Source organism: Dendrobates tinctorius, unplaced genomic scaffold (genome assembly GCF_039654945.1).
Source record: "Dendrobates tinctorius isolate UK_male_01 unplaced genomic scaffold, ASM3965494v1 ptg000120l, whole genome shotgun sequence".
NCBI lineage: Eukaryota > Metazoa > Chordata > Amphibia > Anura > Dendrobatidae > Dendrobates > Dendrobates tinctorius.
In genome coordinates this window covers 10,013,845-10,027,066 of record NW_027361788.1, presented here as the reverse complement: position 1 = coordinate 10,027,066, position 13,222 = coordinate 10,013,845, and the positions used below count along the sequence as shown (strand labels likewise).

General features: G+C 45.2%; 2 protein-coding genes across 4 annotated transcripts in view; one reads left to right on the top strand and one right to left on the bottom strand.

Annotated features, from left to right (window-relative positions):
- Positions 1 to 2,873, bottom strand: part of RABEPK (Rab9 effector protein with kelch motifs) — a 34,393-nt gene extending 31,520 nt beyond the window's left edge. Inside the window, exon 1 of one of the 2 annotated variants that reach the window (XM_073590734.1) lies at positions 2,737 to 2,873. The gene's annotated coding sequence lies outside the window, so the exon portion shown is untranslated. The other variant, XM_073590735.1, reaches the window with a different exon arrangement.
- The window catches only part of PPP6C (protein phosphatase 6 catalytic subunit), a 43,911-nt gene continuing 33,488 nt past the window's right edge, over positions 2,800 to 13,222 (top strand). The window contains exons 1-2 of one of the 2 annotated variants that reach the window (XM_073590736.1): positions 2,800 to 2,996; positions 8,928 to 9,023. In XM_073590736.1, the coding sequence (XP_073446837.1) occupies positions 2,922 to 2,996; positions 8,928 to 9,023 (171 nt within the window). In that variant the 5' untranslated portion in view covers positions 2,800 to 2,921. The remainder of the gene's footprint in view (positions 2,997 to 8,927; positions 9,024 to 13,222) is intronic. The other variant, XM_073590737.1, reaches the window with a different exon arrangement.

The following is a 13,222-nucleotide window of genomic DNA, read 5'->3' as shown; positions in this document are numbered from 1 at the left end:
CTATGAAGGTGGCTTCTCCTAAGTTTAAGCCTAGATTTATTGGACCTTACAAGATTTTGGAGATTATTAATCCGGTCTCTTTTCGTTTGGCTCTTCCTGTCACATTTAAAATCCATAATGTGTTCCATAAGTCCTTGTTGAAGAGGTTTGTTGAACCAGTTGTTCCTGGGGTGGCACCTCCAGACCCCGTATTGGTTGAAGGTAACATGGAATATGAGGTAGAGAAAATACTGGATTCCCGTCTGGCTAGACGGAGACTCCAGTATTTGGTTAAGTGGAAGGGTTATGGTCAGGAGGATAATTCCTGGGTCTCTGCCTCTGATATTCATGCCAAAAGATTGGTGCGTGCCTTTCATCGGGCTCACCCTGATCGCCCTGGTGGCGTGGTTGAGGGTTCGGTGACCCCTCCTCAAGGGGGAGGTACTGTTGTGAGTTCATTCTCCCCTTCGTCACTGAGGTCTGGTGAACTCCCTATTCTGGTAAAGGAAGGTAATGAGCCTGATTATCAGGCACCTGAGCCTAATGAGGATGACTGGCTGAGTGGAGTCACGGACTGGATATAAGGCTGCCGACGCCCTTCTGCCCTGCGGGTGATTTCTCTGTGGACTTCTAGGACACCAGTCTGATTCCTGCTCCTCTAAAGCTAAGTTTTCTGCGTTGCCTGTTAGCATTTGTGTTTTGTTTTTGTTTTCCTTGCTTTTCTGGATTCTGCCATTCCCTGCTGGGGTGAGCTGAATCTGCTTTTGTCGGTTGCTCTGTCTTCAGAATATTCCTGAGTACAGACATAGCTTTTTTGAAGCCTAGCGTCTTCAGGGCCTTTTTCACTGTCAGTCTGTTGGCTCTTATTTTCATAGGGTTTTTCACGGATTGCAGACAGCAGCCTTCCTGTCCTTTCCTATCTAGTTAGCCTGGCCCCGTCTTTGCTCAGACTATCTTTCTGTCTGTGTTTGTGTTTTCATCTTGCTTCACCGTCATTATATGTTGGGGGCTGCCTATTGCTTTGGGGTCTGCTCTGGGGCAGTTTAGATTTCCCCTTTCTTTCTTTAGGCCTATTTAATTCTCCGGCTGTGATCGAGGGGTCTAGGGCATCGTAGGAACCCCCCACGGCTACTGCTAGTTGTGTTGATAGGTTCAGGGGTCTGCAATCCGATACCTGCCAACTTCTCTGGTTTTATGGACTTAGCTAGCATTTCTGTTTTTGCCTCCTACGGTGACTCAATCATAACACACTACAATATAGTAAATGCTTCTCAGCTTATAGTATATAAATGCGCACGCTGCCCTTTTAAGAACAGGGGAGCGTGTGTACTCGGTGCGATGCTGGGTATTGCGGCGCATATACCAAGAAACAGGAAGGACATGCTGGGAGACAACGTCGCAGGTCCGGGGCGCTGAGTAAGCCAGCGTCCGTGCATGGAGGGGGAAGGAGACACCATGCAGGGGCCCCCGGTAGTAACGCTACAGATAATATTAAATCAGGGGGGAGAAAAACTATGAAATCCTTGCAGATAATCCAAAAGTAGAATAACCATATAAAAAATATATAAATAGGGTATAAGTAGTCACAATAAGTGAGATGACCTCAATGATAATTGTATATCGACACAAGGATCCCAAAAAGGTTACCATAGATCTTCATCTGTAAATACATTAGGAAACAATTGCCATCATCCCTAATAGAGGCAGAATAAACTAAACATGTAGTTGCCAGGTTATAGACAGGGATGAACACTTAACCCATTTTAGAAAGACATTTATAAACCTACGCTACCGCCGCCCCTCCATTGATGATCAGATCCCAAATTTATCTAAAATGATCAGCAAAAAAAAAAAAGAAAACAAGTGATCGCATAAAACAGACTTTAAAAAAGTACAAATTTTTAAAAAAAGAATAAGGTGAAAATGAAAATGTAATTGTAAAAATACATAATACATAAAATGTAAACTGATGATAATTACGGTGATAATAATCTGTACAAGTTTTCACAGCTTCAAAAGAAAAAATTCACAGATGCAGCAATGTTATTTTTCAGGGTAAAAATGTGTCAGATTTTTACAGAGTGTCTGGAAATTTCTGGATGGTGGGCGAGCCTATCAAGTAAAAAAAAAAAAAAAAAATTTAAAAAAAAAAGGGTAAAAATGAATTTAAAAAATTGGCTGGATAATCACATAGGATATCAGAGAGCCCATAAAAATTCAAAAGAATATAAACATTATTTATCCATCACATAGAGAGCCTTTTAGAGAAAAAAAAAGGATAAAACCTTCACACATACCCCAAAATGGAACCGATAAAGATTACTAATCCCCAAACCCCCAAAAAACAAATAACATTTGTAAAACATAACAAATCTATAATAAATACAGTATTGACGTAATCATCCTGAGCCGCAGGTTGTGTTTTTATGTGTTTTACGTCTGAAAAAATAAGTGTGTGAATAAAGAACCAGAAAAAAACTAAAAAAAAAAAAAAGGCCATTGATGAAGCGTGATATATGTTGTTTTTTCCACTCGTTCCTGCCCCTACCCAGGCGGCCACCTACCTCCAGGCCCTCCACACACCAGGCCCTTCTCACCGTGAGGCCCCATCACCATGGAAACCGCGTCCCTTCCCGAAATAAGCCACCAAAACCAACTATGAGCCCCGCCACATTCCTTCACCTCCGCCCCCTCCCGTGTAACAACACCCTGCAGGGGGCCATTGTAGAACCGGACAAGAACTATTCGGGATATTACCGCGGAGCTAGTGTCTGCTCGGAGGACATTCAATAAAGTTTGTTGAAGAAAGCAAAAAAAAAAAAAGTTATCATTTCCGTCCTCTTTTCACACAGGGAAGTGAGTGAGCAAGGGGTTCGGGGCCGGAAGTGACGTTCTCTTGGTTGCCTCTGCCTCCCGCCCTGACAGTTACAACCTTATCCAAAATGGCGCCCCTGGATCTGGATAAGTACGTGGAAATCGCCCGGCAGTGCAAGTACTTACCTGAGAATGACCTGAAGGTGAGGCGTGGTGGAGGGAGCAATGTGTGTGGTGCAGACATGGCGGAGAGGCCTCCTGTGCTGGGTTATAGATGTTGACTAGAGATTACAGTCTTCTCGCCATTTGCTCCAGGTTTCTGCTTTCACCGAATAGAGCTCCAGTGTGTCTCTCCTTCTGATCTCTGCTGCGGCTCTGCGCCCCCCTGATCTCTGCTGTTGCTCTGCGCCCCTGATCTCTGCTGTTGCTCTGCGCCCCTGATCTCTGCTGCGGCTCTGCGCCCCCCTGATCTCTGCTGTTGCTCTGCGCCCCTGATCTCTGCTGTTGCTCTGCGCCCCTGATCTCTGCTGTTGCTCTGCGCTCCTGATCTCTGCTGTTGCTCTGCGCTCCTGATCTCTGCTGCTGCTCTGCGCCCCTGATCTCTGCTGCTGCTCTGCGCCCCTGATCTCTGCTGCTGCTCTGCGCCCCTGATCTCTGCTGCTGCTCTGCGCCCCTGATCGCTGCTGGTTAAGTTAATAAAATTATTGGCTTGTCTTAAAGGGCATCTGTTGGTAAAATCAACCCTCCTATGCCATTTATATAATCATGGAAATCATAGGAAGCTGAAAAAAATGACATATTGGTATCTGCGATCCTATGTTTTATTCCAGAGAAATCCTAATTTTTCTTAATATGTAAATGAGATGTTAAGATCTATAGGCCGGACATAGATCTCCCTAAAATTCTGCTTCCAGGGATTATTGTAAAAGATGTGGTGTTACCAGTGTGAGACATGTAATAACTGACAGTCTGCTCTCCTGAGCTACATGACTCACACGGTTAACACCACTTTTCATTTAAAAGTAGGCAGATTCTCAGGGAGATCTATGTCCCACCCATAGATCTTAACAGCTCATTAACATATTAAAAAAATATTGATTTAAATGGTGAATGTTATCCGCTAGTTCTTGGCTGTAATATCAGCCATTGCTTGGTGATAGTTTTAGTGCTGTTTTCTAATACTGGACAACTCTATTAAGGCTGGATTCACACACAACGTTAAAAAAATTGGTCCGATTTTGAGGGACCACAATCGCACAAATGTTTCATGAACAGTGATCTGTCTGTCATCCGATTTTCATGCGAGGATGCGAATTTCTCGCATCTGAGCGTCCGTTTGACATCCATCTGATATCCGTCTGCCGAGATTTTGTCGGCGGCTTGCAAAATGGACAAATAATGGAGTCCAATGACAGGTTAAAACACAATAGAAAGAATAGAGATATACATACATCTGAACCAATATAAACACGGTATTTATGCATCAAAGGTGTAGGGTCAGGGGGAAGCAAAAGTACTAAGAGAATCCTTATGTGACACACAATTGAATGATATCATTATATGATATCTCAAAAAAGGGGTGACAGATTCCCTTTAAGCCAGATTAATAATGGAAAGGTGTCAATTAGACACCGATCCATTATTAACCCTAGACTAATAAAAGGTTAAAAAAAGCACACACAGACATTAAAAATTCTTTTAAGGAAATAAAGACACCAAGTTTTTGATAAGATTTATTCCTCCGCTAATCCATAAATAAACCATCAACCTGTAAAAAAAAAAAAAAAAAAAAAAAAAAGCAACAATATATTTACCTCTTCGATGGTCAGTCAGGTCCCCCAGTCACAAGGGCTTAAGTGTTTTAGAACGGGATCGGTGCTAATGCAACCAGCCCACTTTAAACCACTGCCGGAATGAATTAGTTCATCTCTGCGCAGCCTCCCTGGCTGACCGGATATGAACTAATGAGCGTGGGAAAGTTTCTGCATTTTTTTCCCACGCTCATCAGTTCACCTACGGTCAGCCAGGGGACTCCGCGCAGCCTCAATGGCTGACCTGAGATGAACTGATGAACGTAGGGAAAGGGCCCCGTCAGACATAGCGACTGACCAGCGATCCCGACAACGATATGAACTTGTCATGATCGCTGGTGTGTCGCTACATGATCGCTGGTGAGCTGCCAAACAGGCAGCTTCACCAGCGATCAGCACCAGCGATGCCGAGCGGGCGCGTCGATGTGTACGTTAGTTACCAGAGCGCTGATGCAGGAAGCTGGTAACCAAGGTAAACATCGGGTTTGTAAGCACCGCGCGACGCTTAGAAACCCGACGTTTACCTTGGTTACCAGCTAACTGATCGCTGGTCGTTGCTCTCCCGCCTGCCACAGGCAGCGATGCGTGCTGGCCAGCGGGAGACCAACGACCCCCAAAAAATCCTGACCTTTCATAAACGATCAGCGATACCCGGCAGGGGGGCCGGTCGCTGATAGGTGTCACACACAGCGATCTCTGTTGCGTCACAAAACTTGTGACTCAGCAGCGATCTCGCTAGCGAGATCGCTGTGTGTGATGGGGGCTTAAGAGAGGAAACTGGCAGGGGTCTCTGCCGGCGGGATATCGGGGGGGGGGGGGTGGGGGATGACAGATGGGTGTGTGCCATTTATTATGTTTTAGTAAGAAGAGGATGTTGGATGGTGCAGACAGTAACTGCAAAATAAGTCCGGAGCTGCTTTGTAGCCCACTACCATGGAGGTATAATAGTTTGAATACAAATGGTGACATAAAGGCCTATAAGTTACTTTGTGGTGTTAAAATAGAAACGCTGACCTAATGGTCGATTGCCATTGAAACAGTCTATCCCATATCTGCAGTATAGGCGATAGCTTGCTATTCAGTGGTTGTCTGACTCCAGAGACCCGCACCGATGGGCAGATTGGAGAACTTCTATACCCATGCCATAGAGAATAAATCGAGTAGCAGTCAAGTATACGCACTTCGTAGCATTCTAATAGGGTAATGTTGCCCTTTTCTCCTGATCGCTGAGGCCCCCCATATGCACTGCACATTGTTCTAATGGGATAATAGTGACCTTCTGCTGATCCTTGAGACCCCCACATGCACTGCACATTGTTGTAATAGGATAATAGTAATCCTCTATTGATCTCTGGGACCCCCATATGCACTGCACATTGTTGTAATAGGATAATAGTAATCCTCTATTGATCTCTGGGACCCCCATATGCACTGCACATTGTTGTAATAGGATAATAGTAATCCTCTTGATCTCTGGGACCCCCATATGCACTGCACATTGTTGTAATAGGATAATAGTAACCCTCTGTTGATCGCTGAGACCCCCATATGCACTGCACATTGTTGTAATAGGATAATAGTAATCCTCTGTTGATCTCTGGGACTCCCACATGCACTGTACATTGTTGTATTAGGATAATAGTAATCCTCTGTTGATCTCCGGGACCCCCATATGCACTGTACATTGTTGTATTAGGATAATAGTAATCCTCTGTTGATTTCTGGGACCCCCATATGCACTGCACATTGTTGTAATAGGATAATAGTAATCCTCTTGATCTCTGGGACCCCCATATGCACTGCACATTGTTGTAATGGGATAATAGTGACCCTCTGTTGATCGCTGAGACCCCCATATGCACTGGACATTGTTGTAATAGGATAATAGTAATCCTCTGTTGATCTCTGGGACTCCCACATGCACTGTACATTGTTGTATTAGGATAATAGTAATCCTCTGTTGATCTCTGGGACCCCCATATGCACTGCACATTGTTGTAATAGGATAATAGTAATCCTCTTGATCTCTGGGACCCCCATATGCACTGCACATTGTTGTAATGGGATAATAGTGACCCTCTGTTGATCGCTGAGACCCCCATATGCACTGCACATTGTTGTAATAGGATAATAGTAATCCTCTGTTGATCTCTGGGACTCCCACATGCACTGTACATTGTTGTATTAGGATAATAGTAATCCTCTGTTGATCTCTGGGACTCCCACATGCACTGTACATTGTTGTATTAGGATAATAGTAATCCTCTGTTGATCTCCGGGACCCCCACATGCACTGTACATTGTTGTATTAGGATAATAGTAATCCTCTGTTGATCTCTGGGACCCCCATATGCACTGCACATTGTTGTAATAGGATAATAGTAATCCTCTTGATCTCTGGGACCCCATATGCACTGCACATTGTTGTAATGGGATAATAGTGACCCTCTGTTGATCGCTGAGACCCCCATATGCACTGTACATTGTTGTAATAGGATAATAGTAATCCTCTGTTGATCTCTGGGACTCCCACATGCACTGTACATTGTTGTAATAGGATAATAGTAATCCTCTGTTGATCTCCGGGACCCCCATATGCACTGTACATTGTTGTATTAGGATAATAGTAATCCTCTGTTGATTTCTGGGACCCCCATATGCACTGCACATTGTTGTAATAGGATAATAGTAATCCTCTTGATCTCTGGGACCCCCATATGCACTGCACATTGTTGTAATGGGATAATAGTGACCCTCTGTTGATCGCTGAGACCCCCATATGCACTGGACATTGTTGTAATAGGATAATAGTAATCCTCTGTTGATCTCTGGGACTCCCACATGCACTGTACATTGTTGTATTAGGATAATAGTAATCCTCTGTTGATCTCTGGGACCCCCATATGCACTGCACATTGTTGTAATAGGATAATAGTAATCCTCTTGATCTCTGGGACCCCCATATGCACTGCACATTGTTGTAATGGGATAATAGTGACCCTCTGTTGATCGCTGAGACCCCCATATGCACTGCACATTGTTGTAATAGGATAATAGTAATCCTCTGTTGATCTCTGGGACTCCCACATGCACTGTACATTGTTGTATTAGGATAATAGTAATCCTCTGTTGATCTCTGGGACTCCCACATGCACTGTACATTGTTGTATTAGGATAATAGTAATCCTCTGTTGATCTCCGGGACCCCCACATGCACTGTACATTGTTGTATTAGGATAATAGTAATCCTCTGTTGATCTCTGGGACCCCCATATGCACTGCACATTGTTGTAATAGGATAATAGTAATCCTCTTGATCTCTGGGACCCCATATGCACTGCACATTGTTGTAATGGGATAATAGTGACCCTCTGTTGATCGCTGAGACCCCCATATGCACTGTACATTGTTGTAATAGGATAATAGTAATCCTCTGTTGATCTCTGGGACTCCCACATGCACTGTACATTGTTGTATTAGGATAATAGTAATCCTCTGTTGATCTCTGGGACTCCCACATGCACTGTACATTGTTGTATTAGGATAATAGTAATCCTCTGTTGATCTCCGGGACCCTCATATGCACTGCACATTGTTGTAATGGGATAATAGTGACCCTCTGCTGATCGTTGAGACCCCTACATGCACTGCACATTGTTGTAATAGGATAATAGTAATCCTCTATTGATCTCTGGGACCCCCATATGCACTGCACATTGTTTATTCGGATAATAGTAACCCTCTTCTGATTGCTGAGACCCCCATATGCACTGCACATTATCCTAATGGGACGATAGTAACCCTCTGCTGATCGCTGGGACCCCTATATTAATGGCTGCTCCATTCTAATAATAAGTGACCCATTCCACTGATTGCTGAGACCCCCATATGTATGGCTGTTCCAGTCTAATAAAGATAATAGTAATCCTCTACTGATCTCTGGGACCCCCATATGCACTGCTGCTCCATTCTAAGGATAATAGTGACCCATTCTGGTGATTGCTGGGGCCCCGATATGCACTGCTGCTCCATTCTAATAAGGATAACAGTGACCCATTCTGGTGATTGCTGGGGCCCCGATATGCACTGCTGCTCCATTCTAATAAGGATAATAGTGACACATTCTCTGCCTGTTGTTGAGACCACCGCATGGGATTTGGCTTCAGATGACCCTTCCAGAGTGACGACTCCTGGAACATTCTGTGATTGGGTCAGTATAACAGTAATTATAATGGATGTAACATTTTCTTTGTGGATTTGGTCTTTACGTGTATATCCTTGCATGCATTAATATAATCTGCTTTTTTCTTTTTCTCCCTGCAGCGTTTATGTGATTATGTGTGTGATCTGCTACTGGAAGAGTCCAACGTTCAGCCCGTATCTACTCCAGTGACAGTGTGCGGAGATATCCATGGACAGGTAAAATGAGCAGCCTTAGTGTTGGAGGTCACAACTGTCGCTTATGATGTAGGTGTCCGACAGTGGCCACAGAATGGTTAAAAATGCTCTATAAAGAAGTGAGTGCAGTAGGGCCTCATTCAGATATCCATGAAACGCATCCCATGTGTGGATTGACCACTGGTATCCCGACCTGAACTTGAAAGTCTCCTGTGTACCCCCGAGGCTGCCCAGTTCGGGTCAGGAGACTCGCCACCAATTCCATATATCACAGCCCATACTGGGGGCATGTCTCACCGATGTCTGACGCCTGGGAATGTGTTGTAGATAAGTGTGTAATGACAATTTATGGGCTGTACCATAAATACAAATTATCAATCCACAGGTTAGGTGATCACTTGCTGATTGCCTGGGATCCCAAAATCGGACAGCCCCATTTTTGGAATTGGTTGGGGTCCAAGCTGTGGCACGTCTAGTAATCTGCATGTTCATTAAGCACACCTATGCCACATGTGATATGGGTTTTGCAAGAGGTTCCTTTGCAGAAATCCAAGGGTGACACGGATTTCTGTTGCAGGTGGTTCCGAAACTTGTGGTTGCTGGACAGGACGCCTAAGTACACACTCTTATCTGTCGGCATCCCCGGATCTTTTGAAGACATGATGTCACGTGTCACACAGCAATGATGTCACATCAGGCCGGTGAATCAAAAGAACAGCAGCAGATGCCGCGAGATAAGAGGCGACCAAAAATTGTTGACGTGGCTAATGCACCGGGTCCTGCAATAATACCCAATAAAAACAAATGTGCCACAGCGTGGTTAATGCACATATTTCCAAATAAACAGTTGTGTGTTTTATATTTTTTTACTTTTTCTTTGATGAATAAGTGCAAGTCCTGTATAGAAGAGCTCCCCAAGCTTTGGAAGAAAGAAATCTAAACCGCTAAAATCGTTAATAAAAAAAAATATTCTATAATTACTCTGGTCCGGAAGGGTAAATTTGTTTGAAAAGTAAGAGCTGATTTTTATACACTTTCGATCACTGAAAAATAGCAAAAAAAAAATCTTATTTTACTCTTCGCCACGACAGCACCCACTGGAGGTATCGGATCCGCCCATTTGGAACAGGAAACCCTACAGGAAAGATAAAAGGGGCGGTCCGCCTTTCCTCCTCAGTTTTGGTTTCCTGTTCCAAATGGAGCAGGATCCTGCAGGATCTTACCCGGGCCATGCATCCGCCTGTGCGGTCTCCTCGGGAACGGCAGGGGCTGCGGTCCGAAAGCAGCGTCGGGGGAGATTCCGTTTGACGGCTCCCCCCTCGTCTGGTGGCATAGTGGTAATGACCGGGTCCGGGGAGGGCCGCCCGGTCTTACCAGGGAGCAGGCCGGGCCGGTCCGGCATCCGGGGGATCCCCCCCAATCGGTGGGGATATAGCGTGGAGGTGAGGCCATGAGCGCGCGAGCCGCACGTGTGAGTAGCGGTGGCGCGGAAGCCGGCCGGCACCCGACGCTCCTATACCCCGGAAGTAATGGTTGAACTTCCGGGGTAGGATGGCGATGACGCGGCGCATGCGCCCTGTGACAGGGCGACTTCCGGGGGCACGACAAGAAGAAAGATAAAACAGCGCTGCATCGTTGGAACCATGTCGTCCCCCGCAGAGTCGCAAACCCCAGCAGGGGATTCAGCTGGGGGCAACTCCACCAGGGACCGCAGCGCCAGGACAGAGACTGCCCGCAGGAGCGAGGCAGCAGAAACCCGATCCAGACCGTCTCAGCCATCCGACCCGGTATTAAGCTTCACTGGGTGAGTGTGCAAAGTATATACTCTACCTATTAAGCTAACCTCCTCCCTCCCCCCCCCCCCCCTCTCTCTTTACCTTTGACCTCTCACTTCAGTCAAAGAAAAAAGAAAAAACTAAACATAAAGAATGCGCATTATGTTCAGATCCTCTCCCTGACTCCTACCCCAAAAAACTCTGCAAACAATGCACGAAAGAGACCAGGCAGGGGTCGACGATATCTTCCAAAGAGATCCGAGCCATAATTAGGGAGGAAATACAAGCCATCAACCGCGCCAGCACTCCCGCAGAGTCCAGTCATAAGAAACAGGTCATTGTTAGTTCAGACTCAGAGGAAGAACAGGAGTTAAACTCAGGCTCCGCATCCACGTCCTCATCGTCATCCTCGGAGATGGAAGGACGCGCATGTTTTCCACTGGACAGCGTAGATAACCTTGTAAAAGCGGTTAGAAATACTATGGGATGTGAAGAAGAAAGGGGAGCCCAAACCGCGCAGGACATTATGTTTGCGGGATTGGCAGAGAAAAAGAGGAGATCATTTCCGGTGATACCGGCAATTAAGGACCTCATCAAAAGAGAGTGGGAGAAACACGACCAGAGGGGTTTTCTCCCATCAGCTTCAAAACGGAAATACCCGTTCACTGATGAAGATCTATTAAAATGGACTAAAGTACCAAAGGTGGATGCCGTCATATCCTCCACTTCCAAACAGACCTCGATCCCGGTCGAGGACGCAGGATTGTTAGCAGACCCATTAGACCGAAAGGCTGAATCTTCGCTCAAAAGGTCCTGGGAATCCACCACCGGGGTATTCAAACCCGCAATAGCCAGCACATGTACTGCTAGATCAATGCTGGTATGGCTAGATCAATTAGACCAGCAGATTGAGCAAAGAGTGTCAAGGGAGAAACTGCGTGCAGCCATCCCGTTGATAAGAGGTGCAGCTGCCTTTATGGCAGACGCTTCAGCGGACACCCTAAGACTGGCAGCGAGGTCGGCAGCCCTGGTGAATAACGCCAGACGCGCGCTGTGGATAAAGAGCTGGAAAGGGGATGCACAATCAAAATCCAAAATTAGTGCAACCCCAAGCGAGGGTGAGTTCCTCTTTGGAAAAGCCTTAGACGAAATTCTCGACAAGGCAAAAGAAAGGAAAAAGGCCTTCAAGTGATTCTCCCATTCCGTTTTATAGGAAAACCTTTAAAAGACGGCCATTCGGGAGAAGAAGGCAATCGGACAGAACGAACAGATGGGCCACGAAAGACGAAAAGCAGAAGGGTACCATCTTCAGAGGGCCAACATATAGGAGAGATAAAAATTAAGAGTTTAGACCCACCAGTTGGGGGTAGATTAAAAATTTTTTTTACCAAGTGGGAACAAATTACGTTAAACCCATGGATTTTGAACATAATCAAGGAAGGAATAAAAATTGAATTCCTTCGGATCCCCTATGAGTTCTTTGTTATAACTCGCCTTAATTCCTCACTTCAGCAAAAGGCTCTCGAAGACGAGATTCGAGTCCTACTAGCTAAAAAAGTTTTAGTTGACGTCCCTGAGGAACAACAGGGTAGAGGCTTTTACTCTCCCCTGTTTTTGATGCCTAAACCAGACGGTACGTTTAGAACCATTATTAATTTAAAGAAGCTAAATTCATTTATAAAAAATTATAATTTCAAAATGGAATCAATTAGATCCACTATAAAGCTTCTTTTCCCAAATTGCGTAATGGCAGGGATTGATTTAAAAGATGCTTATTATCATCTCCCTATACACAACAGATTCCAGAAATACCTAAGAGTCGCAGTGGAAGTCGAGGGAAGGATTCGTCATTTCCAATACGCGGCAATGCCCTTCGGGCTTTCCACGGCACCAAGAATATTTACCAAGGTGATGGCAGAAGTGATGGCCTACCTTCGCCAAAAAGACACACTAATTGTGCCATATCTAGACGACTTCCTAATAATTGGGAATTCAGTCAATGTACTGAACGCGTAACTGACGCAATCTCCCCTTTTCAGAGCCTTGGCTGGATCATCAATATCCAAAAGTCCAGACTCGATCCGCAATCTCTCCAGACATTTCTGGGATTTCATCTAGATTCCTTGACCCAGAGATGTCTACTACCTCAGGGAAAAAATCACCCTCACAAAACAAAAAATACAAGCAGCTATAGATAAACCACGTGTATCCTTGAGAGAAGCAATGTCACTATTAGGATCACTAAATTCTTGCACCCCGGCAGTCCGGTGGGCCCAGTACCATGTCCGTACGCTACAACACCACCAGATCCTCCAAGAGGATAAGCGACATAGTGGTCATTTGCAGAGCAAAATAACCCTGTCACAAGAAGTCTTGACTTCCCTAGAGTGGTGGTTAGACGATAACCATTTATGTTCAGGAGTTCCATGGGTTATAGTTCCATCC